This window comes from Gouania willdenowi, chromosome 5 (genome assembly GCF_900634775.1).
Source record: "Gouania willdenowi chromosome 5, fGouWil2.1, whole genome shotgun sequence".
Lineage (NCBI taxonomy): Eukaryota > Metazoa > Chordata > Actinopteri > Blenniiformes > Gobiesocidae > Gouania > Gouania willdenowi.
Window position 1 is genome coordinate 12,752,341 of NC_041048.1, and position 13,616 is coordinate 12,765,956.

At 41.1% G+C, this 13,616-nt stretch overlaps 1 protein-coding gene across 3 annotated transcripts in view; it reads left to right on the forward strand.

The window, feature by feature from the left end:
- kif5ab (kinesin family member 5A, b) overlaps positions 1-13,616 on the forward strand; it is a 110,768-nt gene that overhangs the window by 65,106 nt on the left and 32,046 nt on the right. For all 3 annotated transcript variants that reach the window (XR_003674090.1, XM_028446917.1, XM_028446918.1), the window contains exons 18-24: positions 1,252-1,316; positions 2,741-2,850; positions 4,080-4,181; positions 4,699-4,759; positions 4,881-4,952; positions 6,362-6,466; positions 8,018-8,237. Coding sequence is in view for 2 of the 3 variants with exons in the window: in XM_028446917.1 (XP_028302718.1) it covers positions 1,252-1,316; positions 2,741-2,850; positions 4,080-4,181; positions 4,699-4,759; positions 4,881-4,952; positions 6,362-6,466; positions 8,018-8,237 (735 nt within the window). In the remaining variant the exon portion in view is untranslated. The remainder of the gene's footprint in view (positions 1-1,251; positions 1,317-2,740; positions 2,851-4,079; positions 4,182-4,698; positions 4,760-4,880; positions 4,953-6,361; positions 6,467-8,017; positions 8,238-13,616) is intronic.

Consider the following 13,616-nt stretch of genomic DNA (forward strand, 5'->3'; position numbering starts at 1 on the left):
TAGAAATTTGAGAATGTTTAATTTCTGTCTAAGATCAATTGAATGAATAATTGTTTTCTTCTATAAAAATTTTGTTCCTACAGTATATTTGGTTCATATATTTATATTTTTGTTAAGTACATTTTCTTTTACTGTTTACTGGAAAAATCTGCTCATTTCTTAAGCTATAAATACTATAGAGAAATTGCTTACCAGCATTACATTTCAAAAGGTAGTATCCCCTGAGTAAACGCAGTCTTTCTGCAATGTAAAGATGAAAAACTCACGCATTCACTCACAATTTGTGGTGAATTACATGTTTCTGCAGAGAAAAAATAGATTTGTTGTTGAAAATTAAATTACTGTAAGCTGTTTTATTTTAAAAGTTGAGTCATTTTGAGTGGGATGACCAGGGCTGTATACAGAATATGTCCACCACGCTAGAGTTAATGGTGCAAAACTCCTCCTGAGAATTGTCGATAAAAACATTTAATTGTTTAAGGATTTTAGTTTAACAAGACTCTCTATGTCTATAGCTGTGACTTAGATGAAAATCAGATCTCAGTTAACGACCAAACCACCCAGAAATATAGATAATTCCCAAGGGTTCACAACATACTTTTTTTGAAACTATGATTCCTTACTCAGGATCAGAATCTGTGGCACATTGTTGAAGAAAGTACATTTAGAGGCATCCATTTATCTTCTATACTTGATCTAATGAGAACGACGTGCTAGAGTTGCAGAAGTTGCAAACCAATGCACTCTTGGATCTTACAAACCCCAGGGTGAGCAGCATCTCTTCCTAGAAACGCTGTCTTTGCATATAAATAGAGTTTTATTGGTTACCCATTTTAATCCATAAAACATTTTGTTTTGTTTTAAAATATATTACACCCAGCTGCCAATAGAGTAATGACGCAGAACTGTGCAAGGTTCTACTGTAGGCATGTAGTCTCAGAACACAATTTCCAAATCAAGCCAAAGGCAATGTGAGTTATGTTACCATTCAGCCCAAAGAGTCACATAAAATAGTTGTGGGTTTAGCAAAGAGTAAGGGTAAGTACTTTGGTCTCATGCAGCACTAGAGACAGTGTGTTATGAAATCCTCAACAGTAGATGAATCTAAAGTGCTGCAGGTATTTCTGACAATTATCTTGATCATTTCATCATCAAACCCCTGCAGGGAGTCAATATCAGATATGATAACAAAGCAGCAGTCAGACACACTGGGTGCTCACAGTCACAGTGGGTGTGTTTTTTATCTTTCAGAGAGCGTGTCACAAGCACTCAGAGGAGAGGAAAACACAGTCGAGCAGGACATCTGCGATGTGAAGGTAACCATGACGACTACGTGGAGTTAAGTTTAGTGGTTTGACCTTTAATCACCTGCATCCGCAGTACTCGGCCATACCTCTAGCTGCTCTGCAGTGATTGCCTCCAAGGCTATGATCCTTTATGTTTCATTCATTATCATCAAAAATAGATAATATGAAATGAAATCCATGAGATCTAAAAAATGAACAAGTTCTATATTCTTATTTAGTCATTTCATACGAATTAAATATTGCACAAATTGTTTTACATGGAAAACTATGGGCGTACAGTGGCTGCGTGGGTTTCTTCTGGTCTCTGAAGTGGCTATAGCAGTGAATGTGTGTGAGGGGACTGTATGTGTGTTGCCCTGCAATCAACTGGCACCATGTCCAGGGTGTACCCCCGCCTAACGCCCAATGAGAGCTTGAAGAAGGCACCAGCAGACCCCCACGACCAAGGAAAAAGGAGCAAGTGGGTCAGATAATGGATGGATGGAATACTGATCAGATAAAAAAGCACTTCACTTTGTTTAGGCCTGATGTTTACTGAATCCGTGTACTGTTCGTTCTTTGGTTATTCCATTTTAAAACCAAATCAAAATAACAAAGAAACATTGTGGTTATTTTGAATTACGGAAAAATCAAAAACCAGACAAGCAGCATTTTTCTTTTTTAAAATGAAATCTTGCTCTGTTTGTGTGATATTTGGATATTCAAGGGAAACTGTGGACAAGAGCTTCATGTTTTAAGCTTACCACACAGAGGGGACCCACAGATGGGGGCAGACTAGCTGTATTATAACTTGCAAAATGAATATTTTTAGAGTCCTCAAAAAAGCTGTAATTGTTCTTGCAAAAGTGCCAAATGGTAGAAGTTCTAACATTTGTTGTTCCTCACACCAGCCTCACAGTCGATAGTCAGTCACCAGTTTATTTGGATACTATTTGGACCGTTACACGCTGTGACAGAATGTGACGTGCCTAAGCTCTCGCTCTAATTTTTCCATAAATAGCCAAATATCTTACAAACAGAACAAGACTTTTCCATTATTTTAATTGTTAAACAGAAAAACGCTGCTTTTCTGGTTTCTGTATTTATGTTTTGGTCAGTAAAACAAAATAACCACACTGTTTATTAGTTATTTTGATTTGGTTTTTAAACAGAATAACTAAAGAACGAAGGGTACACAGATTTTAATGGTAGTATGAATACTGTGTGCTTCATTGGCTGAGTCTAATTGCAGTTTCAGTTCCCTTGTGGCCATGAATGTCCTCGTGTGCCATAATTTATTCTAAAATCACTTCCTCCTTTGCATTTAGTAATTAGGTTTTCCATTCTATTCCCTCTCGCAAATCTGTCTCCTATTTAACATGTACATTTAAATATTTAAATATGTGCCTCACCGCCCCCCCTTCTTCCTCTCTCCTGCGTCGCTGGGATCACAGAGGGCCGTGGAGCAGCAGATGGAGTCGCATCGTGAGGCGCACAGCAAACAGCTCGGACGTCTTCGTGATGAGATCAATGAGAAGCAGACGATCATTGATGACTTAACAGAGTCAGTGTTTTATTGAAAGAAATGTTCCCTTCATCTGACACTGTAACAGCCTTTTTTTTTTCAATCAATACTTTTTATTAGAAATTCAGATTTAGTAAAAGTCCAACAAAACTATAAAAGCTGCAGATGCTACATGTTTTAGTGGAGCCTATCAATAAAACTAAGTATATTTTAGCCTCCTCAGTGTTATGGCTGAGGTATAAATGGGAATTTAGTGTTCACAGCAGAGCTTTTTTTTTTTAACCCTGCTGTACATTCTAGAGGAACTCATCTGCGGGTGAATGACACGGTGAGGTGAGAATAGTGCAGGTTGGGATGACATTAGCAGCCCAGCTGCACCTCAGTGAAATGAGGCTCTCTTTATGATTTACCATCAGACTCTCAGTTTTGATGAAGGACTTTACAAACTGTGACCATCAGGCGAGGAGAGAGGTGTGGGCAGAGGTTCTCGAGGGATGAAATTGTATTTCTCAGTTGGTCTGTTACCACCCATGTGGCAGCTGCATAGCAATGAGATGCGAGGCTCGGTCTGCTTCTTAATGAGCAGTTTGAAAACAGATCGATAGATAACAGTGTATCTTTACTACAAAAAGATTTTGTGAGTTTTTGTTCTCTTAAATCTGCTATTCCCCTGATATTTTTTATTAGATCAAATCACAGTGTGTGCCTCATAGATCAATGAATCCAACATCTTTTACTCTAAAAATATACACTCTCTAATTGGCTTTTTCATAAAGGTTTTGCGCATTGCATTGTGGGATGTGGAGTACCATAAATAAATGCATAGAAGTATTTTTACTTCATTCTTACCATGATTTCTTGTATCCACTGTGGTATCAGAATCAATGCACTCGTCTCCACTCCGTTTCAACCTTTTACATCTCCTTTTCAAGCAAAATATCTTCAACGAGGCTTATACTATGATTTACTATAATCTACTGCTTAATTTTAATTTTAGAGACCAGATATATTATAACCTGTGTACAAAGTAGATGCTACTGTGCTGATCGTGAAGCTGATTAATGGTGACTCAGTTTTAAGACAGGAAGTTTTTCGAACATCGTCTCTCAAAGGGTAAATAGTCTCTTTTATACCTCGCTAAGATTTGTTGGTTGTAATACAGATGTTTAAAATCTATTAGAACCTCTGTTGGAGAATTTAAAACCATGAAATTCATTTTTTTACAACACGGTCATGTACCAAAAATATGCTTGTTTTGACCTGTTCAGCTGTAACCAAAAGCAGCGGTTGGAGCTGGAGCACCTGCACGCTGATTTCGAACATCTCCGGAGCCGAGAGCATCACAAGAGTCGACAGCTGGAGAAGCTGACGTGAGTCCCTACTTTACAATCCTGGCCGATGCTCAATCACTCCACCATATGGAGGCCTGGGGGACAAAGTGTCTGTTTTGATTCACATCTTTTGTTTCTCCCCGTCATTTGTGTTTCCTTTATCTATCAATTTCCCTCATCTGAAACTACTTCTATTTCCCTGTTTAAAGTAGGCTAATATATGGGAAAGAATGCAGTCACTTCTTAGAGAGTGTAAGGAGTTTTAACCATTCCGGATTTTTATCTTTCTTCTTTTAACATATATTTCCTTTTTTTTGTGGAGTATTGATGCACTGACCCAGCTGCGTGATAATTAGCCCACTTTGGCATTGACCTTTGCAGCATTATTGCATCAGACACCAGATGGGTAGCAGAACGAATGGGGCAGTTGGTCTATGCTGCCTTTGTTCTTTTTCCATTAATTATTGTGACAAGTGTGTTGTAGTCATTTGTGTGAAGGGGAAACTCAGCTTGGATTTCCTACCAATCCCCCTGACAGTTCATTTACCATCCATAGATTTCTCCATGAACGACACGAGCAGTCAAAGCAGGACCTCAAGGGACTGGAAGAGACAGTTGTAAGTTATGAATTTCTGTCAGAATTTATTCGTCGCTTCAGAAAGTCACAAATGTGTTGGATGCTCTGTGAATGAGTTCACTGAGTCACTGCTTCTCTTGTTTTCTGCTGACATGCTGCAGGCACGTGAACTCTACTCTCTGCATAACCTGCGAAAGCTCTTTGTTCAAGACCTCACCACTCGAGTCAGAAAGGTAACTTTGATTTTTTTTTTTTTTTTTTCTACCAAACGCTCCACTTTTGTTCTTACATTGATGGTATCTCCCTGCGTTTGAGACGGATATTTTAATTAAAGGCAACACAACATACACAACCATCCTTATTTACTTGTTTTTTTCAAAGGGGTGTTGTGAAGAATAAATCTCCCTATTCTATAAGAGGGTGCATCGTATGGAAGCCCATTCCTGCTCGTAAAAAAAAGAAAACAAACAAACTAGGAAAAGTAAGATTCAAAGATTTAAGATTCAACGTATTATTATCATGTGCACAGTAAGGAAACATGTTTCCCCGTACAATTAATTTCTTACTTTTGCTGTCCATACTGGATAAAATAACAATAATTAAAAAAATGTGATTTACATGTCATGATACGACGAGATATCCCTATATATCAATAATTACATATTTACGGTGGCTGGGAAGTGTCAGGTGAATGCATTTACTGAAACGAACACAAATGCAAACAGGTCACAACACGAATGCAAACCGGCCACAACGGAAGTGTTTCCGACGGACGGTATTACAGTCGGACAGTCGGACGGGTATTATGATATGATAGCCTGATATGAAAAATATAAGAGTATCCTAATCAACTTTCACTTACTTTCATACGCGTTTCGACGTCTTTTTTCTTGTTCTTAACTGTTCTGGTGGGTTAAAAACATCCGCCAGAAACGTGTCCGTCTGTAATACCGGTCCGTCGGAAACACTTCCGTTGCGGAAACCCGGTGGCCGGGAAGTGTCAGGTGAATGCATTTAAAGAAATGAACACAAATGCAAAAAGGTCACAACACGAATGCAAAATGGCTACAACGGAAGTGTTTCCGACGGACCGGTATTACAGACGGACACGGCGGATGTTTTTAACCCACCAGAACAGAGAAGAAGACATCGAAACGCGTATGAAAGTAAGTGAAAGTTGATTAGGATACTCTTATATTTTTCATATCAGGCTATCATATCATAATACCCGTCCTACTGTCCGACTGTAATACCGGTCCGTCGGAAACACTTCCGTTGTGGTCGGTTTGCATTCGTGTTGTGACCTGTTTGCATTTGTGTTCGTTCTGTAAATGCATTCACCTGACACTTCCCAGCCTGTTAAGTTCTTAAATTATTATTAATTTTTAAAGTAACCACATACATCTATAAAAGTGCCCAGTATCAACTTCCAAGCTAAAATGCATTGAGGAGTGAGGGAGTTTAACAAGATCTTATGTGGTTCCCTGACAACTAGTGACTGGGTGTTTATGTGCTATACATATGTTAGCGCAATTAATGTGTTTTTTTTTAAAAAAAAAACACATTTTTTAGATCGATATGATAATCGCGTGGTGAAATATTGCAATATATTGCTGAATCCTGAATATGTTTTTGTTGACAGAGTGCACAGATGGAGCATGGTGGTTCTGGAGGATACATCACGCAGAAACAAAAGATTTCCTTTCTTGAAAACAACTTGGAGCAGCTTACTAAAGTTCACAAACAGGTAATAAACAGCAATAGTCATAAAAACAAATGATTATCATGATAGGGACAGAAAAAACATTTTCCTCCACCTGAATTATTGTTGTCCTGATGAACTTCAGAGAGCTCAGGAACAACTGGAGGAACATTGAAATGCTGATTTCCTCTGTGCTAAAGAGGCACTAATCTTTCCAGTTTGTACTGATCTACTTCAAGCAACCTGAGTGCATCCACATGGATCTGTAATCCAGTCAGTCTCAGCAATTTGGCAGCAGAAAAGCTTCGAGACTTCATGCCATTTGCCTCCACTGAGGCTTTGGAAACGGAAGACTGAAGCCATGATCATAAATCAACAGTGGAAAGGCTCCCAAAGACAATGCACTGGGGCCATGAGCATCGCCGTCGCTGCACTGATACAATAAGACACGCTGCCCATAAATCTACACATACACACACACACACACACACACACCCTGATGATGAATTCTTTATAACTGCATTGAGCTTCTATATGAATCATGTCTTTATTTGTCTTTTTAAAGGAGTCCCTGCCAAGCCTCAGGTTGAATAGACTGAATTGATGAATGCTTTGCCTGTAGGATAACAGTGTAACGCCCTCACATCTACTGATCACATCAAAGCGTATAGATTAGTTTGCACATAAAATAGAATGCCCTTTATTGTCATCGAGTTTCTGCCTTTCAGTGAAGCAGTCACAAAAATAGTAATAAAAAGAAAAGACAAAAAGTGTAAAATAAAATAAGTATAAGAAGTACAAGATGTGGACTCTCTGTGCTGGCCTTCACTATGTTTTAGAAAGCATGTTTTCTATTTTGTATTTCAAAATCAGCGTTTTCCCCCTGCATTATTTAATAAGGTTTATATGTTTACAAACTGTGGAGCGCGCCCCCTGGGGGGCCGTGACGTCATGACAGGGGGACGAGGGGCTGATGGGGGGCATTAGCATGAAAAATAGAAAGTGTTTATTGTTACTGTTCTAAAATATATGATTACTAATTTTATGTTGTTAATTATGAGATTTAAAGAAGATATTTTTTTTTACATTGTCAGATTATTTTTTCACCCTTTTTTTAAAAAATATTGTCGCGATCGGGGGGGGGGGCTGAGAGTTTTTCATTCTTCAAAAGGGGTTGCAGCAGAAAACGAAACAAAGAAATGTTAAAAGGATTTTTTTTAAAGTGTACATTTCTTAGGGCAAACATGGGGGATTAAAAGCTGCTCAGGTATACTTCAGAACAATAGTAAATACACTTTGGAATAATTCTGTTATTAATGCTAAATCCTAAAGAGTGAATGATTTCTTAATTTTTACACAACACATAAAGCACTAGCACTGTATTTCAATAGAATACTCATTACTTTCTTTCTTCTTTATTGCATAATTGTTTCAATTCCAACACCGGGACTTGCATGGTTGGTCACAGCAATGATGGCTTACCCTTCAAACTGTAATTTGAAAAAAACACAAACAAGTTCAAATCAGGGTTTTCGACAGACAGATTCTACCATTAGGTCCCTTTAACCCTTAATGCATGGTTGTGTGTTTCTGCAGCTGGTACGCGACAATGCAGATCTTCGCTGTGAGCTTCCAAAACTGGAGAAACACCTTCGATCTACAGCTGAGCGAGTTAAGGCGCTGGAAGGTGCGCTGAAGGAGGCCAAGGAAGGAGCCATGAACGACCGCTGGCGCTACCAGCAGGAGGTGGAGAGAATCAAAGAGTTAATGATGAGGACGCGCAGCCCCTTCCGCCGTCCCATCGCGGCACAGATAGGTGATGTGGACTTTTCTCTTAGACTCTGTTCTTTAATTGTAAATTCATGATGAAACGTGGAGGCCAGGGCAGTGGTTAGCACTACAGCCTCAACACAAAGATGTTCTACTCCAGTGATGGACTTTTTGTGTGATGTTTGTCTTCTAATTGTCTGTAGGAATTTGAACCTATTTCTTTGCCCTATGGGTCATCCCATGTCATTTCACAAATGTCCCACGCACTTCGGTCTCAAAAAATTCTGAGTGCAAAACTAAAAAAAACAATACATTATTATAAGACACAGAGGCAAGCTACAATGGCCTCATGTAAAGGATTTTCAATATCCGTGAGTGGTGAAATAATCCCAAAGTTGGAGTCCAAAATAAAAACAAAGAAGCCAGATAAAGAAAAAATTATTTATATCCCAAGAAAGAGTCATCCTTATGCTATAAATGAAAACAGAGATCATATTTTTTTTTACATTCCCACATGCAGTTATGGGCCAATGAAAACAGTAAAAAAAAAAAATATTGTTTTGGATTTCAAGAGATTGTCACTGAAGAACCAATGCATACTGTATCTGACTAATTATTGGTGATTTGAACAGTCTATGTACATAGCTCACAGTTGTTCAAATTACAGGGAGCTGAGGCATATGCAAAGTTGTTTACTGAAGGCCCAAACATGTTCCAGCCCTCTTAACTTTTTTCCAAATTTTAGGGGCTGGCATGTCCACCAGATAGGATGTATAGGAATTTTGTATATTTTGAGAAAGTAGGTAGAGCTGTATTAGTATATTTCAATTCCCTATATGGTTTAACTTTTTAGATATTGGAAGCTGAAAATGGAAGAAAAATGAGGACGCACTAAAATCCATACATAAACCCCTCTCACTAAATTGTCAATATCTCAAAAAGTATTCATCCATTTAAACTAAAAATTTACAGTGTGCCGATGGAATTATTAAGGAAAAACTTGTATAATTTTTGGAATTTTTTGAGGCCGAAGTGCGTGGGGTCCTGAAAATTTCTTGAAATAACATGGAATGACCCCTATTCTGGATATGAGCTTTACAGCGGTAGAAAGTATACGAATGACTTAAGGCCGGCTTTATCTTATTTTATATTTTAATGTTTCATCAGTATTGGTTTATGATCACCGAGGTGGTTAAAAAGCTCCTCGGTGGCAGGGCACCGGGGGTGGATGAGATCCGCCCGGAGATCCTCAAGGCCCTGGATGTTGTGGGGCTGTCATGGCTGACACGACTCTGCAACATCGCTTGGACATCGGGGGCAGTGCCTCCGGTCCCCCTTTTTAAGAAGGGGGACCGGAGGGTGTGTTTCAATTATAGAGGGATCACACTCCTCCCCGGTAAGGTCTATTCAGGGGTACTGGAGAGGAGGGTCATGAACTTTGGGTCATGACCGAAAGAACAAGATCACGGGTACAAGCGGCCGAAATGAGTTTCCTCCGTAGGAAACTCACGCCTCCCTAGTGAGGCGTTCAGGACACGTCCCTCCGGAAGGATGCCCCGGGGAAGACCCAGGACACGCTGGAGAGACTATGTCTCTCGGCTGGCCTGGGAACGTCTCGGGGTCCCCCCGGAAGAGATGGAGTAAGTGGCCGGGGAGAGGGAAGTCTAGGCCTCCCTACTGAGGATGCTGCCCCTGCGACCCGGAAACGGCTAAGCGGGAGAAGATGGATGGATGGATGGATGGTTTATGATCGTCAGACACTTCTGGATTTGCGATTGGCAACCACCTACTTTGAACTTTCAGCAGGATGGGCAAATTACTTCCCAAGCCCCATTCTCATGTGGAGTCCCATCTGACCTGTTCCGTACCCCGGCTCCACCTTCGCGCAGAAGGCGCCGTGGCGCTGAGGAAGAAGCAGTGGCAGGCTGGTAAAGCTAAAAGCTAGCCTGGCACGCTCTCCTCCGCGGATTTTGGATCCATTCGCCCTCTGCCTCATTTCTGTTGTCGACTTGGAAGACAAACCCGTGTGTCGTCACCTACCGTCCTCGTGCGTACTCAGATGGGCAGTGGATCACCGTAATCTTCGGTCACTTGTCCAGGTGGCTAGTGCTCCTTCTAACTCTTCAGCTCCAAATGCTAGTATCAGGATCGCTGCGGTGAATGCTTGAGAATAAAACCTTTATTGTGAAGGACTTCTTTACGTCCCATGGATTGAGTTTTCTATGCGTGACTGAGACCTGGATAAACGTTGGTGAGTCCAGTGTGTTCTCTGAACTTTTATCAACTCGTCATATGCAAGTTTTGAAATTTGTGTCTTTGAATGGTCTCGCCCCGTTTTTATCCTGTGTGCAGTCGTTTACAGACCTCCTAAATTCAATAAGGATTTCATCAATGACTTTTCCAACTTCCTTGCTGACGTAATGTCAAAATATGATAAACTATTATTTGGAGATTTCAACATTCACGTCTGGTGCCCTAAAAAGCCATTGTCAAAGGACTTTTTAAAACCTTGTTGACTCTTGATTTGGTGCAGCGTGTGTCTGGCCCTACACAGGAATGTGGGCACACACTGGATCTTGTTTTAACTTTTGGTCTGTTTGTCGAGAATCTTGACATACTTGATGCTTTGTTCTCTGACCATATGCCTGTTATCTTTTACATTAAATTGCCTTGCACAATGGCCAAACCGTGCGCTCTAGTGCGCCACTGTCGGGTTCTTAACCCTTCCACTGCCGCTCAGTTTGCTGCAACTTTTACTGTCAATCTGGACCAATCGACTTGCGCTGATACTGAGGCACTTTCCTCTAGTTTTCATACAGTCTGCCAGACTGTGCTAGAGTTCGTAGCTCCAGTTAAAATCAGGTCGTCTAAGCCTACTCCAGAGCCCTTGTTAAATGAGAGCACTCGCACTGCCAAAGGTGAATGCGGACGAGCTGAGCGTAAATGGAAAAAGGATAAACTTGAAGTGTCACTCCAAATTCTAAAAGAAAACTGGTGCCATTATCAAAAAATTGTAAAAGAGTTAAAAACAATGCATTTCTCTGATGTTGTTGCAAATAATTGCCATCGATTCCAAAACACAGGACAAGATGTTAATATCTTTTTTATGCTAGCACGTACAAAAGTTGATGAAAGGGCCCGACCCAGGGAATAGGACACATCCCCTCCACGGCAAGCAAGGGCCTAGGATGCATCACCAGTAGTGTTCCTCCAGATCATAGGGTGTTTCGGCCATTCACTATACACCCTCCCCAGAGGCGGCCAGCCACAGGGCGATCAGCCCATAGCTTGCATCCCAGGCCCACGCACGGCATGGGCACCCTGCCCCCTGAGCCGACCGCATACCCCAGCCCGCTATTTGGGGGTCCAAGAGGTATCGTTCCTCTTCAGCCAGAGCCACTGGCTGCTTCTCTCTGCTGACTACGACACAGCTTTGATGGCTGCGCTCTGGCTCTGGCCCCTGACTCCCAGGTCTCTGGGTAGTTTGGTGGTAGATTTTGCCACAAACCCTCTGCATCCAACCTCCACTGGGCGGACTTCTGTATTTCAGCCGCGATTTTGTGCTTCTGCAGCTAATTCGGCATAGCGCAGGTGTTTTCGCTGATATGCCTCATCTACGGAATCCTCCCAAGATACGGTGAGCTTGGTGATGGAACCACAGCACCAGATCACGTCTTAAGGTGGTGGTGGCGATCTCTGTAGGAAACACCAGTTGTTGGCCAATACTGTATCTACCAGCATTGCCCAGTCACCTGCTAAGCACAGCTGGCCTCTCTCTGATGGTGCAGAGCTGCTCCTGGTTGCTTTCACCCCTTCACTGACAAAGGCAGTTGGGGGGTTGGAAATTGGTAGTGGTAGGGAGTTGATGGCAGATCGTTTGCCCTCCAAGGCGGCCGCAAGGCTCTTTAGAACTCGGTTGTGGCGCCAAGTGTACCGTCCTTGGGTGAGACTGGAAATATCCTAGTGTGCTTTTGTTCCTCAACCGATGTGTTTAGAGTACTCATCAGAAACATGTGAAAAGTTTCTTGTATTTTTCCTCAACAAAGTTGAAACTGTGAGGGCACAAACTATGCCTCCGTCTCTTGATCCTCCAGTGCATGCCCCTTGTTATTTTGTTTTTGATGATTTTAATCCCACAATTAAAAAATGTTGCAGCTCAGTTGTAGGCTGCAGGTTCTCCAGATGATCCACTGTCTCCTTGTCTTTTTAAGGAGGTTTATGATACTATAGCACTTGCTGTTCAGTCAATTTTAAACAGCAGCTTGTCAACCAGTGTTGTCACTGTACATTTTAAACATGCAGTGGCGTATCCCTTGCTTAAAAAACCTGGACTTGATTCTTCAACACTATCAAACTTCAGGCATATCTCCAAGCTCCCCATTATCTCAAAAGTTCTGGAGAAAATCGTTTTTACTCAACTGAAATCATTTTTAGAGGAACATATATTTCAGAAACGTTTCAGTCTGGTTTTAAAAGTGTTCACAGCACCATGGGATCCTCCTCTCTTGGTTAGAGCACTGTATTCGTGGTTCACCTCCGGACTGGTTCAGGTCATATTTGACTGGGAGATCCTTCTCTGTTGGTCTTGGTGAATATGTTTCCTCCTCTGCCCCATTGTCATGTGGGATACCACAAGGATCTATTATCGAACCTTTGCTGTTTTCCCTCTATATGCTCCCTTGGATGTCATTGAATTTTTTTAATCTTAAACAAAATAAAACACAAGTCATGATTTTTGGCCCCAGTGTTGTCAGTCACACTGCTCCTGTTGACTTAAGCTTTTTGTCATAATTTGAGGAGCCAGTCATGTCAAATTTGGGTGTGAAAATGGATCCTGATCTTAAATTTGGAAAACATATTTCTAGTGTTGTCAAATGTAGATTTGTAGATTTTCGATTTCTTCCACTTAAGACAACTTGCCTCATTTGAAAACTGTGGTTTTGTGCCTTTGTTGCGACTCAACTATTGTAACGGCCTTTATGCTGGTTTGATTGAAAATGCATTTTCGCGACTTTTTAACTTCCCTTCATTGGCTGCCTGTACGATATAGAGTTGAATTTAAAGTTATTCTATTTACTTTTAAATGCTTGAATGGCTTGTCCCTCTCCTACTTCTCCAACCTTTTATGCCCCTATGCCCCTTCTCATGCTCTCAGGTCAGCAGATCAGCTGTAGCTTGTGGTCCCAAAAACTAAAAGGAAGCTTTGTGGGGACCATGCTTCTTCTGTTGCTGCCCCTAAGCTGTTGAACGTGTTGCCGCCAGAGATTAGAAACGCTCAGTCTCTGCCTGTGGTCAAATCACTTTTAAAAACGCACCTTTTCTCGCAGGTTTTCAGTCACTAAGTGAGAACAGACACGTGTAAACCAAGAAAAGCTTATTCAAGATTATTCAAAATTAATTCTATAGTCTGGAAGCACAGTAATGG